This window comes from Excalfactoria chinensis, chromosome 10 (assembly GCF_039878825.1).
Source record: "Excalfactoria chinensis isolate bCotChi1 chromosome 10, bCotChi1.hap2, whole genome shotgun sequence".
NCBI classification, from domain to species: Eukaryota; Metazoa; Chordata; class Aves; order Galliformes; family Phasianidae; genus Excalfactoria; species Excalfactoria chinensis.
Window position 1 is genome coordinate 18,121,717 of NC_092834.1, and position 19,740 is coordinate 18,141,456.

A 19,740-nucleotide genomic window follows, 5' to 3' on the forward strand; every position below is an offset into this window, starting at 1 on the left:
GGTGTATGCAAAGTCAGTGGTGTGCTATAGGTTTGAACTGGTGTTCAAGGCTTTGTTGAAATAGTTCTGTATGAACACGTGGTCTGCTTCCTTGTTTTTTCTTACAAAACCAACCCAAGTGTAACTTGATGGTCACTGCTGATACTGTAAGTTCTTTGGGTTACCAGTGTGTGCAGAAGCAGTGTAATACAACTCAAGGTAAGAAGCCAAAGAATCATGTGCAAAGATAGCCCTGAAGTACAAATCGTTCCTTTCTGTTTCAGTGTGTAACGCCCTGTGCAAAGCTGATGCACTGTGGATATACATATGCTGGTTCTTCTCCTGTGTGTGTGTTCTTTGTCACTGTTGGTCACAAGAAATCCCAGATTTACTGCTTGCCTCAACACACGTTTCCCCATCACTTGCTGGTTGCCACGCAGTATCCACCCTTCTCTTGCCTTCCCCCTGAATAGACTCCACAGTGACCTCAGTGAAGTTAAATTCATGTAGATTTTTTTCCTTTTGCTTTTGGTCATGGGATTTATTGCTTGATCTCATGCATCATCCACTTGAGTGCACCACAGGAAGCCAAGCCAAAGTCCAGGGGCACAGTTCATGGCCCGGCTGAGCAGAGCAGTGTGGGGACAGTGGTCAGCCCCTGGTGGCGCACAGACCGGTGCCGCTTGCAACATAAACTAGAGCAGCAGACAGAAGCTTGAGCAAGGGCAAAACATGACCGTTGGACGTGGCTGCTTAAGAGGTGAAGCACGTTTCAGTGCAGAGCATGAATCATTTCCAATTCTTTTTCTTTTTTTCTTTCAGGCTGTGACCGTGCGAAACTCCATGGCTAAATCATTGTACAGTGCCCTCTTTGACTGGATAGTTTTCAGAATTAACCACGCGCTCCTGAACTCAAAGGATATGGAGGAAAGCACCAAGGTAATGCCTTACCAGCTATTTTGGCTGCACACTTCTGATTTAAAATGGGTAACTATGGGATAAAACATTACCTAAATTGCTTGACATAAAGTTAACTTCTCCTCGCGGAACATTGCTGTTAATATTTCAGACCAAGTACTTTTGTTATTTTAAGTGGCGTTTGCTGAGCCAGGAACAGTGAAGCACCTCCAGTAATGTATCCTCCAAGTGGCTGGGGAAAAGGTTTGCTTCAGTCGAAAATCCTGGCCCCACACCCCTCCAGGAGCAGAGCCAAATCCTTCTTCCTCCTCGTGTAAGACCACGGGGCAGTGCGTATTTGAGGGAAAAGCTGAAATCCCACTGTTTGGAAATGTTTTGGTGAGGTCGTTCAGTAAAGTTACTCTGAGAAAGAGAAAAACGTGTTGTGGTAGGAGATAAGGGGATAACAGAGCTCTGACTAGCAGAGAGCGAGGTTGGAAAGACACTGCAACGGGAAGAGTGAAGTCAGTGCGGTGCCTCACCGGCTTCCCAAAGAACTGATGGCAGGGATTACAGGACGTTTCCTGCGATAGCAGGGGCTGCACACACTGATCCAGGACATCCTCTCTGAGCCTGTGTCCCAGAACCTGTGCTGTGCTCTGGGCAGGGCTGACCCCTGGCTGCTCTCCATGCATACGTGTAGGAGGTACATGGCCACGCATGCACGTGCCTGCAGCTCACCCAGAGGCTGATTGCATTGCTAAGCATTGCATTTGAATTGCATTGGGGGACTGAGGAAAGTCACAGTGGTTTGTAGCATAGCTGCTCTTATGGTTAACTGCACAGAAATACTTGTGTTGGTTAGAGGAGTGTGATTATAGGCTATAAATAAAGGCATTTGTGTAAAGATTGTTCTAAGTAGGTGGTGGCACTACTGACAAGATGAGTTTCTTAGAGTAGGTGACATCTAGTGGGCCTTCTGCCTGCACTGAACACCTTACCTGATTTTTGGCATGTCATCAAAGTTTTGTCTGAGCTGTCAGGGAAAAAGCCAGTTGTGTTCTTGGTGAAACTCCAACAATGGGCTCCTTTTCACAAGGAGATGCATCTCAAGTGCTGCTTATTTTTTTAATAACCCACTATAGATTTATTTATTTTTTAAAATAGCGTGTGCTTCGTAATATTTACAGGCTAAATCAGTCTAGAACGCTGACCATTGCTTGAGCACTGTGTGTGACAGCAGGGCACAACTGTAGCTTTTAGACCTTGGGTCTCAGCCTCAGGTAGGACTCAGGCTGAAAAGCACTGGATTAGGATCCCAAATGTGTTCCTGGGGTTTGGCTGCAGTAAATGAGATCTCCAGCTTGTGGAAAGAGCTCTCAGTGAAGGCAAGATGTCAGTGCTCACATGGCAGCATTGCTTTGGATGCTGGTACGTACCTGCACCCCAAAAATGCACATTTAATCTCTGATTTTGTGAAGCAAAATGTAATCTTGCACCTTTCCCTGAAAGGCTGCTGCCTCCTGAGTTTGCAGTGAGTGATGTACCCCTCGCACTGCGCTGGCTTTGTCCCAGCCCATGCTTGTCACCAGTGTTCATTTGACTTTTAAGATAAACTTTCAAACAATCCCGCAGTTTTTGAGGGTTTGGAAGGCTGTCAAGTGGTGGGTTTTTGGCAGAGATCTGTCTTTTGTGGCAGTTAATCTTGTGCAGAGTTAGAATAACTGAGAGTGCAGTTGAGAGGAGACCCGTGCCTAAAGTTGGTGGCAAAATGAAGACGCAAATATGACTGTCATCATAAATTCTGGTTTTAGTCCTATGAAAACACCTGATTTAAGTTTGCATGGGCTTTGCAGGGGCTTGCTTAAGAGTATGCCTGGTTGTGTAGCTCAGGGCTTTGACAGTGAAGGAGGGAGGTTGGAGAAGGTAAATATTACAATGGCACATCTGTAAATTTCGTATGTATATGAGATCCTGCTTCACTCTCTGCTCTGTGTGCTGTAAAAACCATCTCTGCGTCCAGCAGAGCCTTCTTGCTGTGCAGATGGCATTGCAGTGCTTCTTGGGCAAGACTTAGCCAAAACCTGGTAGATGTAGGGCTCCTCGAGGCACACTGCGTTTGCTGCAGGGTTTGATTGGCGAGTTAAGCCAGTCTGAATTCTGATGGACTACTTGGCTGGTAGGCTGGAAGAAGACCGAGGTCCAAACAGAGTCCATGGGGCAATGGGAGTGGAGAGATTTTTCATATCCCAATGTGTGTGTTTATTTAATAACAGCCATGAGGAGAAGATCAAAAGATGAAGCCAGGTAAAACTAACAACTTTTCAGTCACTGCTCTTTCACTGTTTTTTTTAAGCTAGTATTTGGAAGATGTAAATCAGACCTTTGATATCCATACGTAGTTAGTGTACAGTGAATTCTTTTGGGAAAGCACAGAGGGATTTGGCTTATCTCGCTCATTGACAGGATTCATAGCGTGTTGTTTCTGAGCTGAGTTAGGGATAGTGATTTGATAGGAGCTGTTTTACACTTGCAACAGCGCTGCTGTATGTGGGTTTTGCTGTGAGAAATGGAGCATTTCTGCTGGTCATCTCTCTTGAGCTTTTAGTTTCTGTTCTGATAATGGCTCGTCTTGTGATAGCCTACAACTGTCTGAAATCTGACCTTTATTAATGAGGTCGGAGATGTTTCCTCCTCTTGAGAACTCGATTACTAAACCTCAGAGAGTCCTTTATTTAATTTCCCCTCCTTAAATTAGGTTAGGGATTGCTAGAAGTCTTGCTGCTTAAAATGATGATACAGTACAGATCATATTTGAAGGAAAGAAATTTCTTTCAAGGGTGTTTTTAAGCTTTTCTCACTTGTTTCTTGTGAAGCATCTTCCTTTCCTGCTGAAAAACCCTGTTATTTTAACAGAGGTGTTCTTTAAGTGTTTGTCGTGGTCAATGTGGATTTATGGCCTCTAAATAATGTAATTCATCAGCTAAGATTATTCTTGGCTATCTGACCTGGAAGAGAGGAAGAACTGCTGAACACTTCATTGGGCTTCGTGCACATCTGTTTGTCATCTTCATGTCCCAGCTTCAGAATTCGTAGCAAATTCCCACCTCCCACTTTGTATCAGACGTCACTGCAGACATTGCAGTGATAGAGATTGGAATAATCCTTTTAGATTTATTGATGATGATATTTTTTATATTCACAGCATTGGCTCGGTTTGGAATATGGTTTCATTTCCCCCTCCCCCCCCCCCCAGCATCTGAAACAAACCCATTTGTGATTGCCAAAGTGTGCCTCAGTGATGGGATGACATCACCAGCACGCATTGGGGTGTTATAAGTCAGCTCTGACAGCCAATATTTATTGGCGATGTGGGAGTTGCAGAGCAGGCAGGCTTTGAGGCTGTCATTTGCTGAATGCCCCGAAGACCCCCGCATGACATTTAACTCCCTGATTCACGTCTGTGGCATTTTAGGAAAGTGTGAGGCCACTTCTTTCCTCAAATACTGTGTGATTCCTAATCTGAAGCTTAACAGACTTCAACATCTTTGTAGATGTATCCTTTTAAAAAGGCTCCTCTTAGGAGGAAGTTTTTCACCCAGAGGGTGGTGAAGCACTGGAACAGGTTGCCCAAGGAGGCTGTGGATGCCCCATCCCTGCAGGCATTCAAGGCCAGGCTGGATGTGGCTCTGGGCAGCCTGGGCTGCTGGTTGGTGACCCTGCACACAGCAGGGGTTTGGGACTGGATGGTCACTGTGGTCCTTTTCAGTCCAGGCCATTCTGTGATTCTATGATTTTAAAGATGCTGCACTAATAACTTGTTTGGTCCTGCAGCAGGCTGGCATACTTGCTGGCTTGTCACTGCTGCATGCTTGTCTTTAAATATTGGTTTAAATATAGGAACAACATTGAGACATAAAGTAGACATGGGTTCATGACATGTAATTCATTCTTGTTTCCAGGTGGCATTCATTCAAAGTCTGAATTAAAAACCAAAGAATAGAAGATTTCTAAATGCTGATTCTTGATTACTTTCAGTACATATTGTGCTGTAAACTTCATCCTAACCCAGAAAGACTGCATGTAGCTTAACAGAATAATTTCACTTATGCATAACACAGCAGACGTAATTTTTTTTACTGGTAGAAGTCTTGAGTGGCTTTACGATGGCAAAGCCAACGTGACCCTTCTGTGAGAGGTACAGTGACATTTTTGAAGGCCACAGCTGGTCGGGAGGCGGAGAAACAGACATAAAAATCCGAGTTTCTTGTCCTAAGAGTCTGACCAACTCCAGCACGTTGACCTCTTTCTTCCAGGATCTCCGTGGTGCCGCCTCCCCCAGCAGAAGGCACTTGACCTCATTAACCACGGGGCGCTGCCCTTGTTGAGTGCATCCAAAAGCACACTGCAAGATTTTGCTTTCTGTAGGCGGTCTGGAATTGGGCACAATGGAAGTGAAGAGGGTGAACTGCTGAAAAATGACCCATGCAGAATTATCCCTGCTCATCTCACAGAGCTGCAGTGACTTTTGTTAGCTGCTAAGATTTTGGAGCTCTGTGCCTTTTGCCTCTGAGCCTGGCTTTTATGGTCCATTAAAATGCATTTCAGTAGTGGTTTTGGCACAGAATGTGCTGGTATTAGAAATGGGGAAGTTGGATGTACTCGGCTGTGTCTTGTTCTGCAGTGGCAGTCTGTGTGTGTTTAGTTCGAAGCATTCACTCCTGGTAAGGGGCTTTGCAGTGCCAACATGGTGCTTCTGAATGGTCATTCTTTGGTGTTTCTGCTGCCATCTTTATATAACCCATAGATAAAGCAGATGAGTTGATAGCTAATGAATATGTCAAAAATAAAACCATGAAACCAAAGGTTTTTACCTCTCAGACTGGGGTTTAATGAATGGGTTTGTGAGCAGATCATTGGGATGCCTAGGGAAATTTCTCTGCCAGGCTCTGTCCTTGCTCCAGGGACTTCCAGTTCCACTTCCCATCCAACGGCTGTTCTTCAGGGCTTGCCAGGTGATGCAAACTGTTGGGAAGCTGCCCAAGGGCACTCAGCTGTTGTCCTTGTAGCAGGTATAGCCCATCTGGTGCTGGAATAGAGAGGAAAACCCAAACATCAGGCAAGAGGAGGAGAAAGAGGCCAGTGACCTTTTGGAAGAACAGGCTGGCATCACTTGGTGCACCTCTTGCTGTGCTTCTTTTGGTTGTACTTCTGCTTGTATTACTGTCAGTGTAGCCAGAGTCCCTCTTGTACAAAGCTGATATAGGCTCGCAGCAGCTGCAGCTCCTTCAGGTTTGGGTTGCTCTCTGCCTATGGGCAGAGCACATAAGGAAGGCTTTACTGCCATGTTACACAAAAATGTTCCAGCTGCAGCACAGAGACCCTATGGTAATCTGGTTTGTGTTTCTGGCAGCAGGGTTGTGCTAGCCTTAGGAAGGTGGTTTGATAAAATCCTTGTAAAGACAAGTGCAATTAAAACCTGGTGCCCAGCAGCTCACAGGTTCCCGTGCATGGAGCAGAGAGGTATTTCTCCTCCTTGCCTGAGCTTTGGGTCATTTGAATAGTTCCAATGCTGTTACCTCTCGTACTGTTTTAATTAGTCAGGATTTATGAACAGAGCCCTTTGCCTAAGTGCGATGTTGATGAGATGTGGAAGCCTGAGCTGGTGGAGTGCCTTGTGCATGCATCCTGGCCAGAGACTTGCTAGATGGGCACGGGCTGAGTTTTATTTGTAGCTGATGATTAATTACTTGTTTGACAGGACAGGCTTGGTTGCTGCAGCAGGAATTACACCTACTTCAGGCCTTTTTTACCCTGCGGAAGGTGGGAGACACCATCCCACCACTGCAAAAATCAGTCAGTCTGGGCCATACTTCTCACTAGGGGATGTTTTTATGTCCATATTTATGTATCCATGCTATTCAACTTCTGACCTGCTGTATTCTCCTTCACTGTGATACATTATTTCTGTTCCAGCTCCTGCCGTGCAGGTGTTGCATTGGGAGGCTTACAGCTGGACTGAGTTTGTTGTGCCTGTATCTGCTTTCGAAGTGTGTTTCAGTGCTTTGTTTTTGTGATGCTAGTTTTTTTTCCAGTCCTGCCCTTGTTTTCCCCCCAGACAGCTCTGCTGGGTCCAATAGAATAACTTGGAGCTGGGTTCGAGTTTCTTCAAAGATGGCAGTTTGTCTATAAATAATAAAAATAGCCAAAATACTCTGAGAGGACTTTTATTTAGAGAAAGGCCATCTGTCCAGGCGGCTGAAGTTACATTTCATCCCTCTGATGTAGGTGAAGTCTTCCAGATGGCATAATATTAACAGTCCCAGTAACAATTAAATCCTTAATATTAAGTGTATTTAATTCTGTTTGCTTTTGATTTTACTCAGCACAGAAAAAATCCACTCCCTTTTTATTTTTTTGCTAATCTGCGTTCTCACTTTTTCTTGCAGACCTTATCCATTGGAGTACTTGATATTTTTGGGTTTGAGGACTATGAGAACAACAGTTTTGAACAGTTCTGCATTAACTTTGCCAATGAGCGCTTACAGCACTACTTCAACCAACACATCTTTAAGCTGGAACAGGTGGGCCTGTAAATATTTGCTCTAATACGATGAGTGTACGCATGGATTTGTGGGACTGATGGACCCAGAGTTCTTCAGTTGTCTCGTTAATTCCTTTGTGTTAAAAATTGTACCTGGAATTATTCATATTTACTTTCTATTTTTCATTACTACTTTCTTATCGCACTACTGCTGCCTATCAGACAAAATCCAGAGACATGCTGTTCTGAAGTAACTCTTGCTTGCCAGGCCCCTTGCGTATTTGAAACACAAATATCCCCACATGTCACCAAGACCTGAACTGTTGTCTCCTTAACATGTGCTCTGAGGATTCATCAGCATACAATTGTCTTGCATTTGCCTGGACTCACTGCTGTGTCGTTTAATAACACGTATGTTATTTTTCTGAGTCTGTTCTGGAAGGTTCAGCTTGATCCTTGTGACTTGTGATAGCAGAGGAGGTATGTCAGGAAGGCTGAACATTAAGCTTTGTTTTAGGTTTGTTAAGATTGGGTGTTGCCTTCCGGCCTCCGATGAATGTGCTGTAAGAGATGGCAGAAGTATAGGCTATAATTTAACAGGTAACATGCTACAAAATGGCATGGTTTCTTCACGGAGTGGGAGGAGGCTTTGCCAAACATCACGTATTGTGTAATAACAAGTAGGACACAACAACTGCTGAAGTCTTATTGTGACTGCACAATGTGTAATTCGGCTTTTTTAAAGGCTGTCTGTCTTCCATGGTGCCTTATCCGTGACAAGGACTGACAGTAGATGCCTATGAAAGAACTAAAAATATCTCCATATAAGTATTTAAAGGTAAATTTAAATATGTTCTCGACCTTCAAAATGCCTTTTTTTAGTTGTTTTTTAATGCCAGTCTGCATGCCCTCCCTCTGTGAAATCCTTCTTTGGGTGAGATTGATGGAATCCTCCTTATCATTAGTTTCAGTAGGGCTGGTACTTGATGAGCTGCACTCTGCAGCCTGAGTCCAGCTGAGATCAGAGCATTAAACTGGCCCTGCCCAGAAACTGTGATAGCTTTGGTTTGGGCCTCCCTGTTATCAGCGGTAAGTACTGCAAGAGATCTGAAAAGGGGCGGGCATGAAGGAAGGGCAAAAATAAGCAGTGTAGCCCTGAGCGGAGCATCTGCAGGGTGTTTGCTGCACTTTGACCCTCCTCTGTTTGCTGTTGGCATTAAGGAGATGGAGCTGAGCTTTATTTCTGTTTTGTAACTGGTTCTTTGTATTCTGATACTCTCTTCAGTGGATGCTGTGATAGACTTTGCAGAGGGGCGTTGGGGGGGAAGGATGGCACCTCAGTGAGGTGGTGTCATCCAAGAGGGGATTCCTGTGCTGGACTGAGGCTTCTCAGCAGGTCAGTGCTCCTGCTCGAGTCTGGGATGTTCTGTCAGAGCTCCTGATGGAAGCAGTTTGATGGAAGGAATGTGCTGTAATTCTCCATGGGGCCAGCTTATACCCAGTGACCTAATTAGGTTGCAGCTATAAACCTGTCAAGTGCATGAAGTCATTCAAGTCTACGTATTCTGTATGGATAAGAAGAACAGTTCTGGAGGCATCTGATTCCAAAGTGCTCATTCCAATCCTTAATGCATGAATACATCATCTAGGCAGAAAATATTAATTTGCAACCTCAGCCAGTGGGAATACACTGATCTCTTCGTGTTTTGTTTTCTGCAAGGATAAGTAAATACCCTATAGATGCTAACTCTTGATTGACGTGCACATTTTAATCATTTTCTCTTGTTCTCCTTGGAGTTAAGCTCTATAAGTGGGGGATCGTGTCTGATGAGAAGACAGTTGGCGATGCATATGCAGATTTTGGAAATTAAGGATGTCCTTCATTCCTAGTTGGCCTAATCTGCTTTTTAATAATCATCACCAGTCTGCAGATGAACACTGGGTAGTACATATCGTGTTTCAGAGAAGCAAAATAATTGCATTGCTTTGAGTGGCGACTGCCTGAGATATTTGGTGCTTATGTGAGCTTGTTGGGCGTCTTCTGTGCTGAGAAACAAATGGGGTTATTGGTGGTCTGCAGATGTTCTCTGCTTCCAGGGATGGACTTCTCATATCCCCAGGAAGGCAGCAGACAGCATTGCTGAGCTATTTGGTAATTTCTTCTAGAAGGAAGGACAAAGTCAAATTGGCACCAAGGATTTTCTACAAGTCACAGTAGAATTTGTGTGCAAGAATGGCATTTAGCACTGATGTAATTGTTGCTATGACATACTGGTTATGTTATGGAAACCAGAGTCACTACCACCAAGTGGTCTAGCACAGGCATAGGATTATTTTAACTGTATTTTCTTTTTTATCCTCTATGATTCCTCTTGTATCTAATGCACTTCACAAAAAAACCTTTCTATCTAAAGACAATGCTATTTCCAGCTGTTTGCAAACAGCCGTCCAAAGCATCCACGGTCTGTCTGCCTGCAGCCTGGTGCCTCCCAAAAACACAGCTGCTCTGGTGCTGCGTGCTGAGGTAGATGCAAAGATCTCTGCAGCACACAGCGCCTTGCCCTCAAGACAACCTTATGAGTAAGGATAGCACATCTCTGCTTACTGTAGTAAAACAGGAGAAGGCAAAAAAGAAAAAGGCATATGTTGGAGTTCTACCTCGAATGAAGATAATTACTAATGTTTCTTTGCTACGTTTGTTTTATAAACCACCCATCCTGGATAGCTGAGGAAGGCTCAGTGATGATTTGTGGTGCATGGGAGTGTGTTTCAGCAGATGAAGGAAGAGTACAAGAGAGGCCAACAGTAACTGGGCGGTGAAGCCTAGTCTCACAAATCCTGGTGGATTTGTGTAGGCAAATGCTTGCCTTCAGAAGGATAATGATTCACAGGCATGAAGAATGTCACTGCAGTGTTTAGCTGGGGTGGTTTTCTCATTCCTGTGTGTCCCACAAGACAGGTAGATGGGGTCAGCTGGGACATGGGGTTGTAGCCCTGTTGCTGGTGGCTCTGTGGGTGCTCCTGCAGTCCTTACCACACCTGCTCTGGGTGGTGGGAAGATGAATTCTGCTTTCCCAAGCTCCTTGCACAGTGAAGGTCTGGTTAGCTCTTCCAGAAAGTGTGGTCTCATCCCTCCAGTTGGCATGACCCAGTGTAAGTCAAGGTGTGTGCGTGGCCCTTGGTCTTAGAGCAGCTCTCATCTGCTTTTCAGGGTTTTGGCAGTTGTCCTGATGGATAGGCAGCCTTCTGATTCTCGTTTTGGCTCCCCCCCCACCCTCCTCTTCCTGTTTTCAGCCAATACTTTGCAAAGTTTGACAAATCCTATGACCTGACATCCCTCTTCAGGTTCTGCCTTGTTTTCTGCATTGCAGCAGTCTTGATTTATTTGCCAAATTTCAATTTCGAGGACATCCTTTTATTGTGTTAAAAATTGATTGGGAACTGGGGTTGAAATAAAAAGAGTCTTGGAGCGTAGTCAACTGGATTGTGCTCAGGTGTCGAGCAAAGTCTGTTTTCTGGCATGGTCCCTGGTGAGTTTGATGTCCCAGCCAGCTCACATAGGAAAACTTAATTTCATAAAGATAATGTGTCCTGCAAAATGTTTGCTCAGTCATCCAGAGCTCCGCAAATGTTTCTAGAGGTAGATAGGCGTTTACACATTGGAACAGGTTGCCCAAGGAGGCTGTGGATGCCCCATCCCTGCAGGCATTCAAGGCCAGGCTGGATGTGGCTCTGGGCAGCCTGGGCTGTTGGTTGGTGACCCTGCACATAACAGGGGGTTGAAACTCAATGATCGTTGTGGTCCTTTTCACCCCAGGCCATTCTGAACTGCTTGTGGAAAATGAAGTCCAGGCTAAATCGTGGATGTTGTAACAGTTTGTTCATTGCAGTGGGAGTGAATTAAAAAAAAACAACAAACCACCAGATAAACAAGGATCCGTGAATTTGATGCAAGATGTGGAGACACGCAGTTCATTTGCCCTGTGAAATGACTGTAGCCATGCTTAGCACCTGAAGTATTTTAAAGCATCTTTGGATATTGAGGGTTTCTCTGCGCTGCTCCTAGCAGCCATCCGCATCGCGCAGGGAAAACAGAGCAGAAGTGCCTAACAAAAAAAAAAGGGAGCTTTCTAATACAGCACGGAGCACTCATTGTCTCCCTTACAGCGTTTCCTCACTCCGTGTGGGCACAAACGTGGCCTCCACGTATTCCATCCTCATGTGGCTGGAGATGAGCGGTGACCACGAGCGATGCGTCGGGTGCTGGGAGCTCGCGTCGTATTTCTGTTTTCCTTGGAGAAGGGTTGGCTGCAAAACGCTGCGCTCAGCTCTATTTGCTGTGACATGCAGAGGAATAACACGCTGCAGAAGTTACTGATTTATGATTTGGAGCTGTGCCATCGTACATAACTCATACGTGGAGAGAAGGAAGAATACTTTGAGTTGCTTAAGCGTTATCTTCAGAAGAAAGTGGGGCTTTCAGCCCCCGGAATGTTTGCTGAGTATGATCTGCTTGGAATGAGAGAAGAGGTTTGGGGTAATGGCAGCATGAAAACAGATGGAAAAACATATTCTAATTGTATTAAATCTGCGTGGCATCACCCCAGGTAGGCAGATTGGAAAGTATGCTCAGAAAATGATCTGGAAAGCTATTCTGCTGGGATGCATCGATTTGAGGGGTTTTTTGTGTTATTTCTGTGCTAGATATAGCTGTCCATAGGAAGCAGTTTGGACTAGTTAGTATTTTTTGGTTCCCTGATTCTTGCTTAAAGCCCAGTGGGGAAGCACGGTGTCTGTAAGTGCACTAAGGATATAGTTTTTGTGAGAACAGCGCCACAGTTTGCACTAATACACTTATACTACATACGTTAGGTAACAGACAAACATGCAAATTAAAAAACAGAGGTGAAGATGAAATAAGCGGTATTTTGTAATGGTTATTTTTGAACGGTACAGCCATGTTTAATTTCCATGCCCCAGTGGATTGCCCCACACACCCTGCTTTGCTGAGTGCTGGTATTGGTGCTTTGGACCAACTCTTTGAAAGAGGAGGTAACAGCAGGATAAGGGGAAATGGTTTTTAGTTGAAGGAGGGAAGATTTTGGTTGGATATGGGGGCAAGTTCTTTACTATGGGAGTGGGGAGGTGTTGGAACAGCTGCCCAGACTGGAGGTGTTCAAGGCCAGGTTGGATGGGGCCCTGGGCAGCCTGATCTGGTATTAGATATGGAGGTTGGCGGCCCTGCCTGCAGCAGGGGGGTTGGATATTCATGATCCTTGAGGTTCCTTCCAACCCAAGACGTTCTATGATTTTGTGATTCTGGGATCCCAGTCTTTGACCAGAGGGAAAATTTTTGCATGTTCCCAAACCTCTGGACTACACTGGGCAAGGGTTTAATGGAAGTATAAATACCAAGTATTTGTGAACACCAACTTGTCTGAAAACAGCTGAGTACATGTTGGTGGGTTTCCTTGAGCAGCACAGGGCTGTCTGGTGTGAGCAAGATGAGGAACAAGGAATCACTGGAAACAGCTCCTAAAATATTTCAGCTCATCTGAAATGCTGCGTGGTTGAGGCAGGAGTGGCTGGCCTGGAACGTGTGAGATTCCTGCCTGGACAGCTGGCTTGGCATCATAGCAGGGTTCTTTGAGGGCAATATGGGATGAGCTCTCACAAGGAGAGCTGTTAAGCCTGCTGTGGACATGGATGGATGGGAAGGGAAACAAAGAGCCTGCATTTATTGACACAAGGGTAAAGCAACATTGAGCCAGAGTTCCCTTTATGTTGTCTAAGCCTGGTGTGTGTAATGAAAACCATCAAGATATAATTTCTTTCCTCTTTGATTTCAACAGCAATTACCTGCAGATTGTGAGGCATCGTTAGACTCGTTTGTCGCTGGCTGTAGGGCCAGAGTTGGGTAAAAGGACTCTGGAGGAGTAAGTGGGGCCGTGGCTGGGTGTGTTGTGGCAGGTGAATGTCACAACCCTGCGATTTTCCATCTTTTGAGATCAAAATGTCACCAAACCCCACTGCTGCCATTGAAGTGTTGGGAGGTGATTTGAGATCGGGATCTACAGAGCCCACGAGCACAGAACCGTGCTTCTGGATCGGGCACTAAATTACACTGAACCCAGGGGCACTGACTTGTGCTTGTTGGCCACTGTTAGTACTGCTGGCTGGAAAATGAGGCGTCATCCAGTGAGAGCTGCATGCAGTGCCTTGCAGTTATTTCTCCATGATTTTCTAAATTGTGATTTAATGACGACTCAATGTTCGTCTCACGTGTCTCGAACCAAAATAGGAATTCACTATTTTGGTTTTTTATAGACAGTGTATTTATATGGCATGTGGACACATATTTATATATGCTGTCTGTGGGCGCTTTTGAAGAAAAAGCTGCGTGTGTAAATTCCTTTTCTACTTAGCTTGGGAACAAACAAAAAGTATTTGGCGAGTTCCTAAATGGAGCATGGGCATGATTGGCTTTGGCACGCGTCTGGAGGGGTGTCAGGAACTCGAGGCATCCCTGTCATCCACAGCCTGTGGACAAAGGTCTCGCTCATTCAGGAACTCTTGGAATGAGTTTCTCCCATCTGGAAGGTTTGTAGCATTGAGGTCCCTTCAGTGAGCAGGTTGTATTTGGACAATTCTGCTTTGCTTCTGGAAGATGGATTCAGGAGCTGTAGATACCTTGGCTAGCCCTTAGCTAGGACAGCTTCTGACTCTTCTGTCTGTTTTGCTCTGTTATCTGCAGAGAAAATAGCTATTTTTAAATGCCTGCAAAAAGTGCAGGGCTAAGCAGGAGCAACAGCACTTAGAACTGTAATCCATTTGCCTTTTGAAGTGCAGCCTGCCGGCACTAGTGACAATAAATAAGACTTTTCATGGATCCTTACTCGCTTTGAGGAGAAGAAAACCTTTTAGCTGCAGAGATGAAAGTTTCCTTTAAGAAGCATGACATTGCCAGGGATCACAGGGGAGTTTCTTTTAGCATGGTTTGTTTTCCCTCAATAGCTTTTTCTGTGTCTGGTCCTTCCAAGTTCTTTCTCCTTGGACATGGCCACAAAAGCAGCAGCACAAACCCATGGAGAAATTCCAGACCAACATATCCAGAAAGGATAGGAGCTCTGAAAAGAGCCTTTGAGAAGCTTTAGCCTGCTCAGCCTATCACAGGATGATGACTTCTTTTAATGCTGTTGTTAGAAAGTTAATGTTATGTTGTCTCTCAGACAGTTTTCCTTATGGAAGAAAAAATAAAGACTCTTTTCTGGTTTTTCAGCTGCACTCTTTCAGCTTATTTATATGTTTTGTCCTTCTGAATCTGCACGTCCGGTGGGCTGTTATTGGGACAGCAGTCAGGAGGAACAGTTCGTACACTTGGGTTTGCTGGCTGCAGGCTTGTATTTGCAAAAGTTAGTATTTTTATGGGTGTTGAATCCACTTGTGATGTTTCGTAAGCAAGCTGGGGCCATCAGCTAGGAGCAAAGTGAGGTGTGGAAGTGGTTTGATTCCCGCGTTCTCACTTTGTGCGTGCTGTCTCAAAGCTCAGCAGACGGCGTTGGAGCCAAGAGGGGAGGAATTTCACACCCTTCTGCTCAGCTGTGAATTTCTGGGAAAAACGTGTTTGTACAGAAATCCCGAAGCGATGGATGGCACAGGAGTGGGTCATGGGACGCTGTTCACAAGCTGTTGGTGATGATGGCACTGAGAGTTCCTACATGGAGCTGCTCTGGAAGAAGGGTTTTCAGGTGGTTTCCCACTTAAATCTGGGAATAGCCATGTGGTAGTAAGGCCTCAGTAAGGAAGGTCATCGGATCAGCTCTGCCAGATGCACTCAGGCTGCTTATCTGACTCCATCTGGTCAGGTTTTCCTCTGCTTTTGGGGTTTATTCCAGCATTACAGTTATTCCCATGCTTTTGGGAAGTACAGCATGCCATGTTCACAATTCCATGCAAATAACTAATCATTCTGCTTTACATTTCCTTGTTAATACATTCTGATTTTTCAGTTGGACAATAGCAGTGCATGCTGGACAGTTTGTCCCTTATGTTTCACCCCTCTTTTCACCTTCAGCCTTGCCCACACCAAGGAAGGAGGAGAGAACATCCTTCCTGGTGGTTACATGCTGCAGGGAGATGGAGCCCGAGGTCAGAGGACCTTTCACACATTTCCCTGCTTTATAAACCTGCTTTGATTGCTTTTGTATCTGGATATCAGGAAGGGCTTTGGGTCACGTAGCTCTGAAAGCTCAAGTGATGCTTTCACAGTGAACATGGGCTTTCAATTGAGCAAAACTGTTTCACCTACAGCTGAGCTGCCGCCTTCTCTTTGGGCTTTAGATGTTATTTTTGGGGCTGCTCCCCAGCTTTCACTGCAGCCCCAAATCACTGTTGTGATTGCAGTGCTGTATGAGATGACTGCCTTCTGGTTACCAAAGTGCTGAGATATTTTGTGGCTTGCAGGCTGGGCAATGGATGCCTAACATGCTCCACATCTCATTAGGTCACACCAAATGTTTGACCTTTGATATACAGCAATAAGGCAACAGATTCCTGGGGGAAAAAACTCAGTCAAGTGCAGTCTTTCTTTTTAACCCTTATTTTTTTTGCTGCCCTTTGGTTAGTTTTCTGTTCCCTGCATTTCATGCTCTAAGACAGATGGGGAACTTCTGTTTATTATGTTTTCTTCATGCTGCTTTCTGTTTTGCACTTATATCACGTCCCTCGTGTTCTTCTCCAACGTACACAGTCTCATGCTGTCTTTATGTTTTTCAGGCTCCAGATCACTCCCTTTGACCATCCCTTAATTCTGCCATGAGGTTTTGGGGAGCAGTGCCCTTGGAAGTGCAGTACTTTAGATAGCTGTGAGCATTACTGTTTTCTCCCTTTTTATCCTGCTTTTAAGCATCTGCTGCCCCTTACTGCTGCCCATGGCTGGATGGACCTAAACCTCCCCTGTCTCAGTTTCAAACCATTCCCCCTTGTCCTATCACTGCCCACCCTCACAAACATCCGTTCCCCCTCCTGTTTTCATGTATTGGAAGGCCACAATGAGGTCTCCCCAAGCTTTCTCTTCTCCAAGCTAAACAAGCCCAGTTCCCTCAACTTTTCTTTGTAGGAGATGTGCTCCAGCCTTCTATCAAGGCTGGATGCTGTCGGGCTTGTGGGTACTTTCTGTCAGTCAGTCAGTATATACAGACCTTTAATCTAGCTGTGGATTAGAGAGTGTTAGGTTTAGCATCAAAATTTATAAGCTTGATACCAGAGCTGATCAGCCCTTCTGATAGCATAACAGTGCTTCTTGCTCTGCACATCAGCTGTAAAGCCCCAGCTCTGGTTCTGAACAGCAGGCTTCCCTCAAGCTCTGTATCCCAGCTGGGAATATTCTGCTATTCAGCACACATGTTCCAGTACCAGCTTGTTATTCTGCATCCCTCTGAGGGATGAGCAGTCTTTCCTGTGTCTGCAGTCTGTGGTCAGTAGTAGGCAGGCAGTGTTTTTCTTTTAATAGTGCTCAGCTGTCTGCTTGCTGCAGTTGCTCTAATTTTCACATGTAACAATATTGGAAATAATTCCACATTCTGCTAATTTGGCACCACAGATTTTATGTGGTTCCTCAAATAATGCCATGTGAAATTCATTGAAGGACGCTCCCATTCTGGGTCTGTGCACTGCAGTGTGTGGACCCCCATTTTCCTTCTGTGTCTGAACATCCCAGAAAGCTTTGTAGCGTGGCATTCAGATCAGTCTGAGCATTATAAGCTCTCAGAAACGCCTTGCAAGCAGGAATTGCTCAAGGAGCCAGCTCTTTGCTTAGCCACGTCTTTCTAAATATTGAATGCAGTTATGAAGCACATACGTAGATATTATTTTCCTTAGTGAGAGGTGAGTTTAAGCCACTGTCTCCCTTCTCCCCCAGGCTTTGTCTTATGCAATTGCTGACCAGGCTGTTAGCAAGCAACTGGTGCTGCTATGGCAACAAAACTCTGCTCTGTCACTTCAGGCTATGTCAGTTGGGAGGTTGTTGTGCTGGTGCCAGCAGAACAAGTGTCTTTGTTGGTATGCGGTGTGTGTCCTATGGATGCCACATCACTCTGCCAGTGTGGTCATGACAGCTGAGATGCAAGATTGGAAGGTATTCATCTTGCTGTGGATGCTCTAGAGGAAAGCAGTCAGTAATTTCTCACCTGATAGAGTTAAATACTGAGCTGCTAGACTCTGAAAAACCTGACTCTGTGTGCTTTTGGCTCATTGCTGAGTTCTTTTTGCTGAGTTTTATGTCTGGGAGCCAAAGCCCCGTGCTCCTCTCCAGCAAACTTGCATTGCTCCTTCCAGCAGAGCAGGTCTCAGTGAGCTGGGGCTGCAGAAAGTGAGGCCGTGCATTTAAGAGAGGGTGACAAAAATAGGAATCTGTGGGCTTCACTGCACTGGCAAGTACTGGAAATGTCTGTGGTTTGATTCCTGATAACACCGACTCACAGTCAGGGATCCATGTTGTAAGTGTGAGTCCCACAGGGCTGGTGTTCCTAGTGGCATTTTACCTGCAGAACCCATACGGGCGATATTGGCAAAAGAGCTGAAACCTGCTCTTTCATCCAGCAGTCTGAAAGACAACAAACCCTTTGCAGTGCGTGTGGTTTGTCAGGCTGCAAACCCTTCTGTAAACGCCAACATTCACCTTTTAGTGGCGTATCTTCCAGGATCAAGTACTGTGATGGATGATCTGTCACTCCCACTTGCTGGATTAGGTTGGAGAGTTGCAGATGTTGTTGTCCCCAGGGTCTGAGCATACCGCATGTGTTGTCCACTTGCTTCTAATAGCACAAAAATTGGAGAATTTCTGCCCTGAAGTTAACCTCTCCCCAGCCACTGGCAGGCAGGACTCTGATCCCACCATCAGGAAAGGTTTGGTGTATACATCATAATGTATACATTATGGACAGCAGTGATCTTCCCCTGGAGCTGCTGCTTTTAGTTGCGGTAGTTGCATTGCGTTCTGCAAGCCAGCAATGAATTTGGTAGATCACAAAGTCGCAGTTACTCCTCTTAGGCTATAAATCTTTCTAACAGCAACCAAACCAAGGACTGGAAAAGTGCTGGGAAAAAATGGACTAAGGGGGACTTCTTTCCACTTGTGCTTTGGAACGAGTGCTCTGGTGTTTGCTGTGTACGTGTCTGTCCTGAAATGAGAGCTTGCATCCAAGCTGTTGTGGAAAGGATTACTTGAGGAGTTTAATCCCAATTCATAGTTGGCCATTGCAGTCAGAAGTTGAATTGGGGATGAAAGGGATGGATGGATGGATGGATGGATGGATGGATGGATGGATGGATGGATGGATGGATGGATGGATGGATGGATGGATGGATGGATGGAGGAATAAATCCACAGCTCGAGAGAGAAAAGAACAGCCAAGGAGAACGCTTGTTTTAGCCAAAATCCTGGGATTGAGGAAACAGGCCAGGAGGGACGTGGTGTTTGGCCTCAGATTGTACACGTGCTGTGAGCTGAGGAGGAACCTGAATAAGTGAGTCCTACTGTGTTAATCATTAGCCAGTTTTCTCCATCTAGTAATAGCAGTGAGCAGCTTGGAAGTGCCAGTAAACTGGTAAACCAACTGAAACCAACTTATTTTCTGAAGTCTGTTTAGGAAAACCAGCTAGCATTACTAAGTAGTTTTTTGTACCAAATTTGGGTTAGCAGAACTTTTTAGGAAGGCTTTGACAGCAACATCAACTGTGCAGCTGTTGCACAGTTGCACAGTGTGCAGCATCCTCCCATTCCTCCCATGCAGGACAGTGTGTGTCAGTTTGGTGGCTTTCAGGAGAATGGGCAGCCTGGTCTGCTGGTTGGTGACCCAGAGACCGAGCAGAGGGGTTGGACTAGATGAGCATTGTGGTCCTTTTCAACCCAGTGTTGAGTCTTTGGGCTCAAGAAACTGAAGGGCTTTTGGTGCTGGGGAGCATGCTGTGGGCTTGTTTCTTCTTGGTTGATCCCAGCAAGGTTTAATGCTGTCTGGATGCTCAGTGCTGCGGTAAGGACCAGTCCCAAGCAGGACTAATGGCCCCTGCATGCCATTAAGCAGCTGTCAGGAGCAGGCTGCTGATGGATGGTGCTACTTCCTATTACCTTTGCATGCATCGCTGGCTCTCCACTGAATTGCTCTGGAAGAGCTCAGGCTTGCTCAAGAAATAGGCATTCTTCTACAGTGGGCAGGGTTTCCATCCAGAAACTTTTCTTCCTGGTTTGCTCTAAAAATGCAACAAATCTTAGTCAAGTACGTCTGTTTTTTCAGCATGCTGGTTGCCTTGCAGAGACCTGA

The 19,740-nt window shown here is 45.4% G+C and overlaps 1 protein-coding gene across 7 annotated transcripts in view; it reads left to right on the forward strand.

The window, feature by feature from the left end:
- Positions 1 to 19,740, forward strand: part of MYO9A (myosin IXA) — a 165,028-nt gene that overhangs the window by 92,211 nt on the left and 53,077 nt on the right. For all 7 annotated transcript variants that reach the window (XM_072345934.1, XM_072345937.1, XM_072345939.1 and 4 more), the window contains exons 10-11: positions 802 to 918; positions 7,326 to 7,460. In XM_072345934.1, coding sequence (XP_072202035.1) covers positions 802 to 918; positions 7,326 to 7,460 — 252 coding nt within the window. The remainder of the gene's footprint in view (positions 1 to 801; positions 919 to 7,325; positions 7,461 to 19,740) is intronic.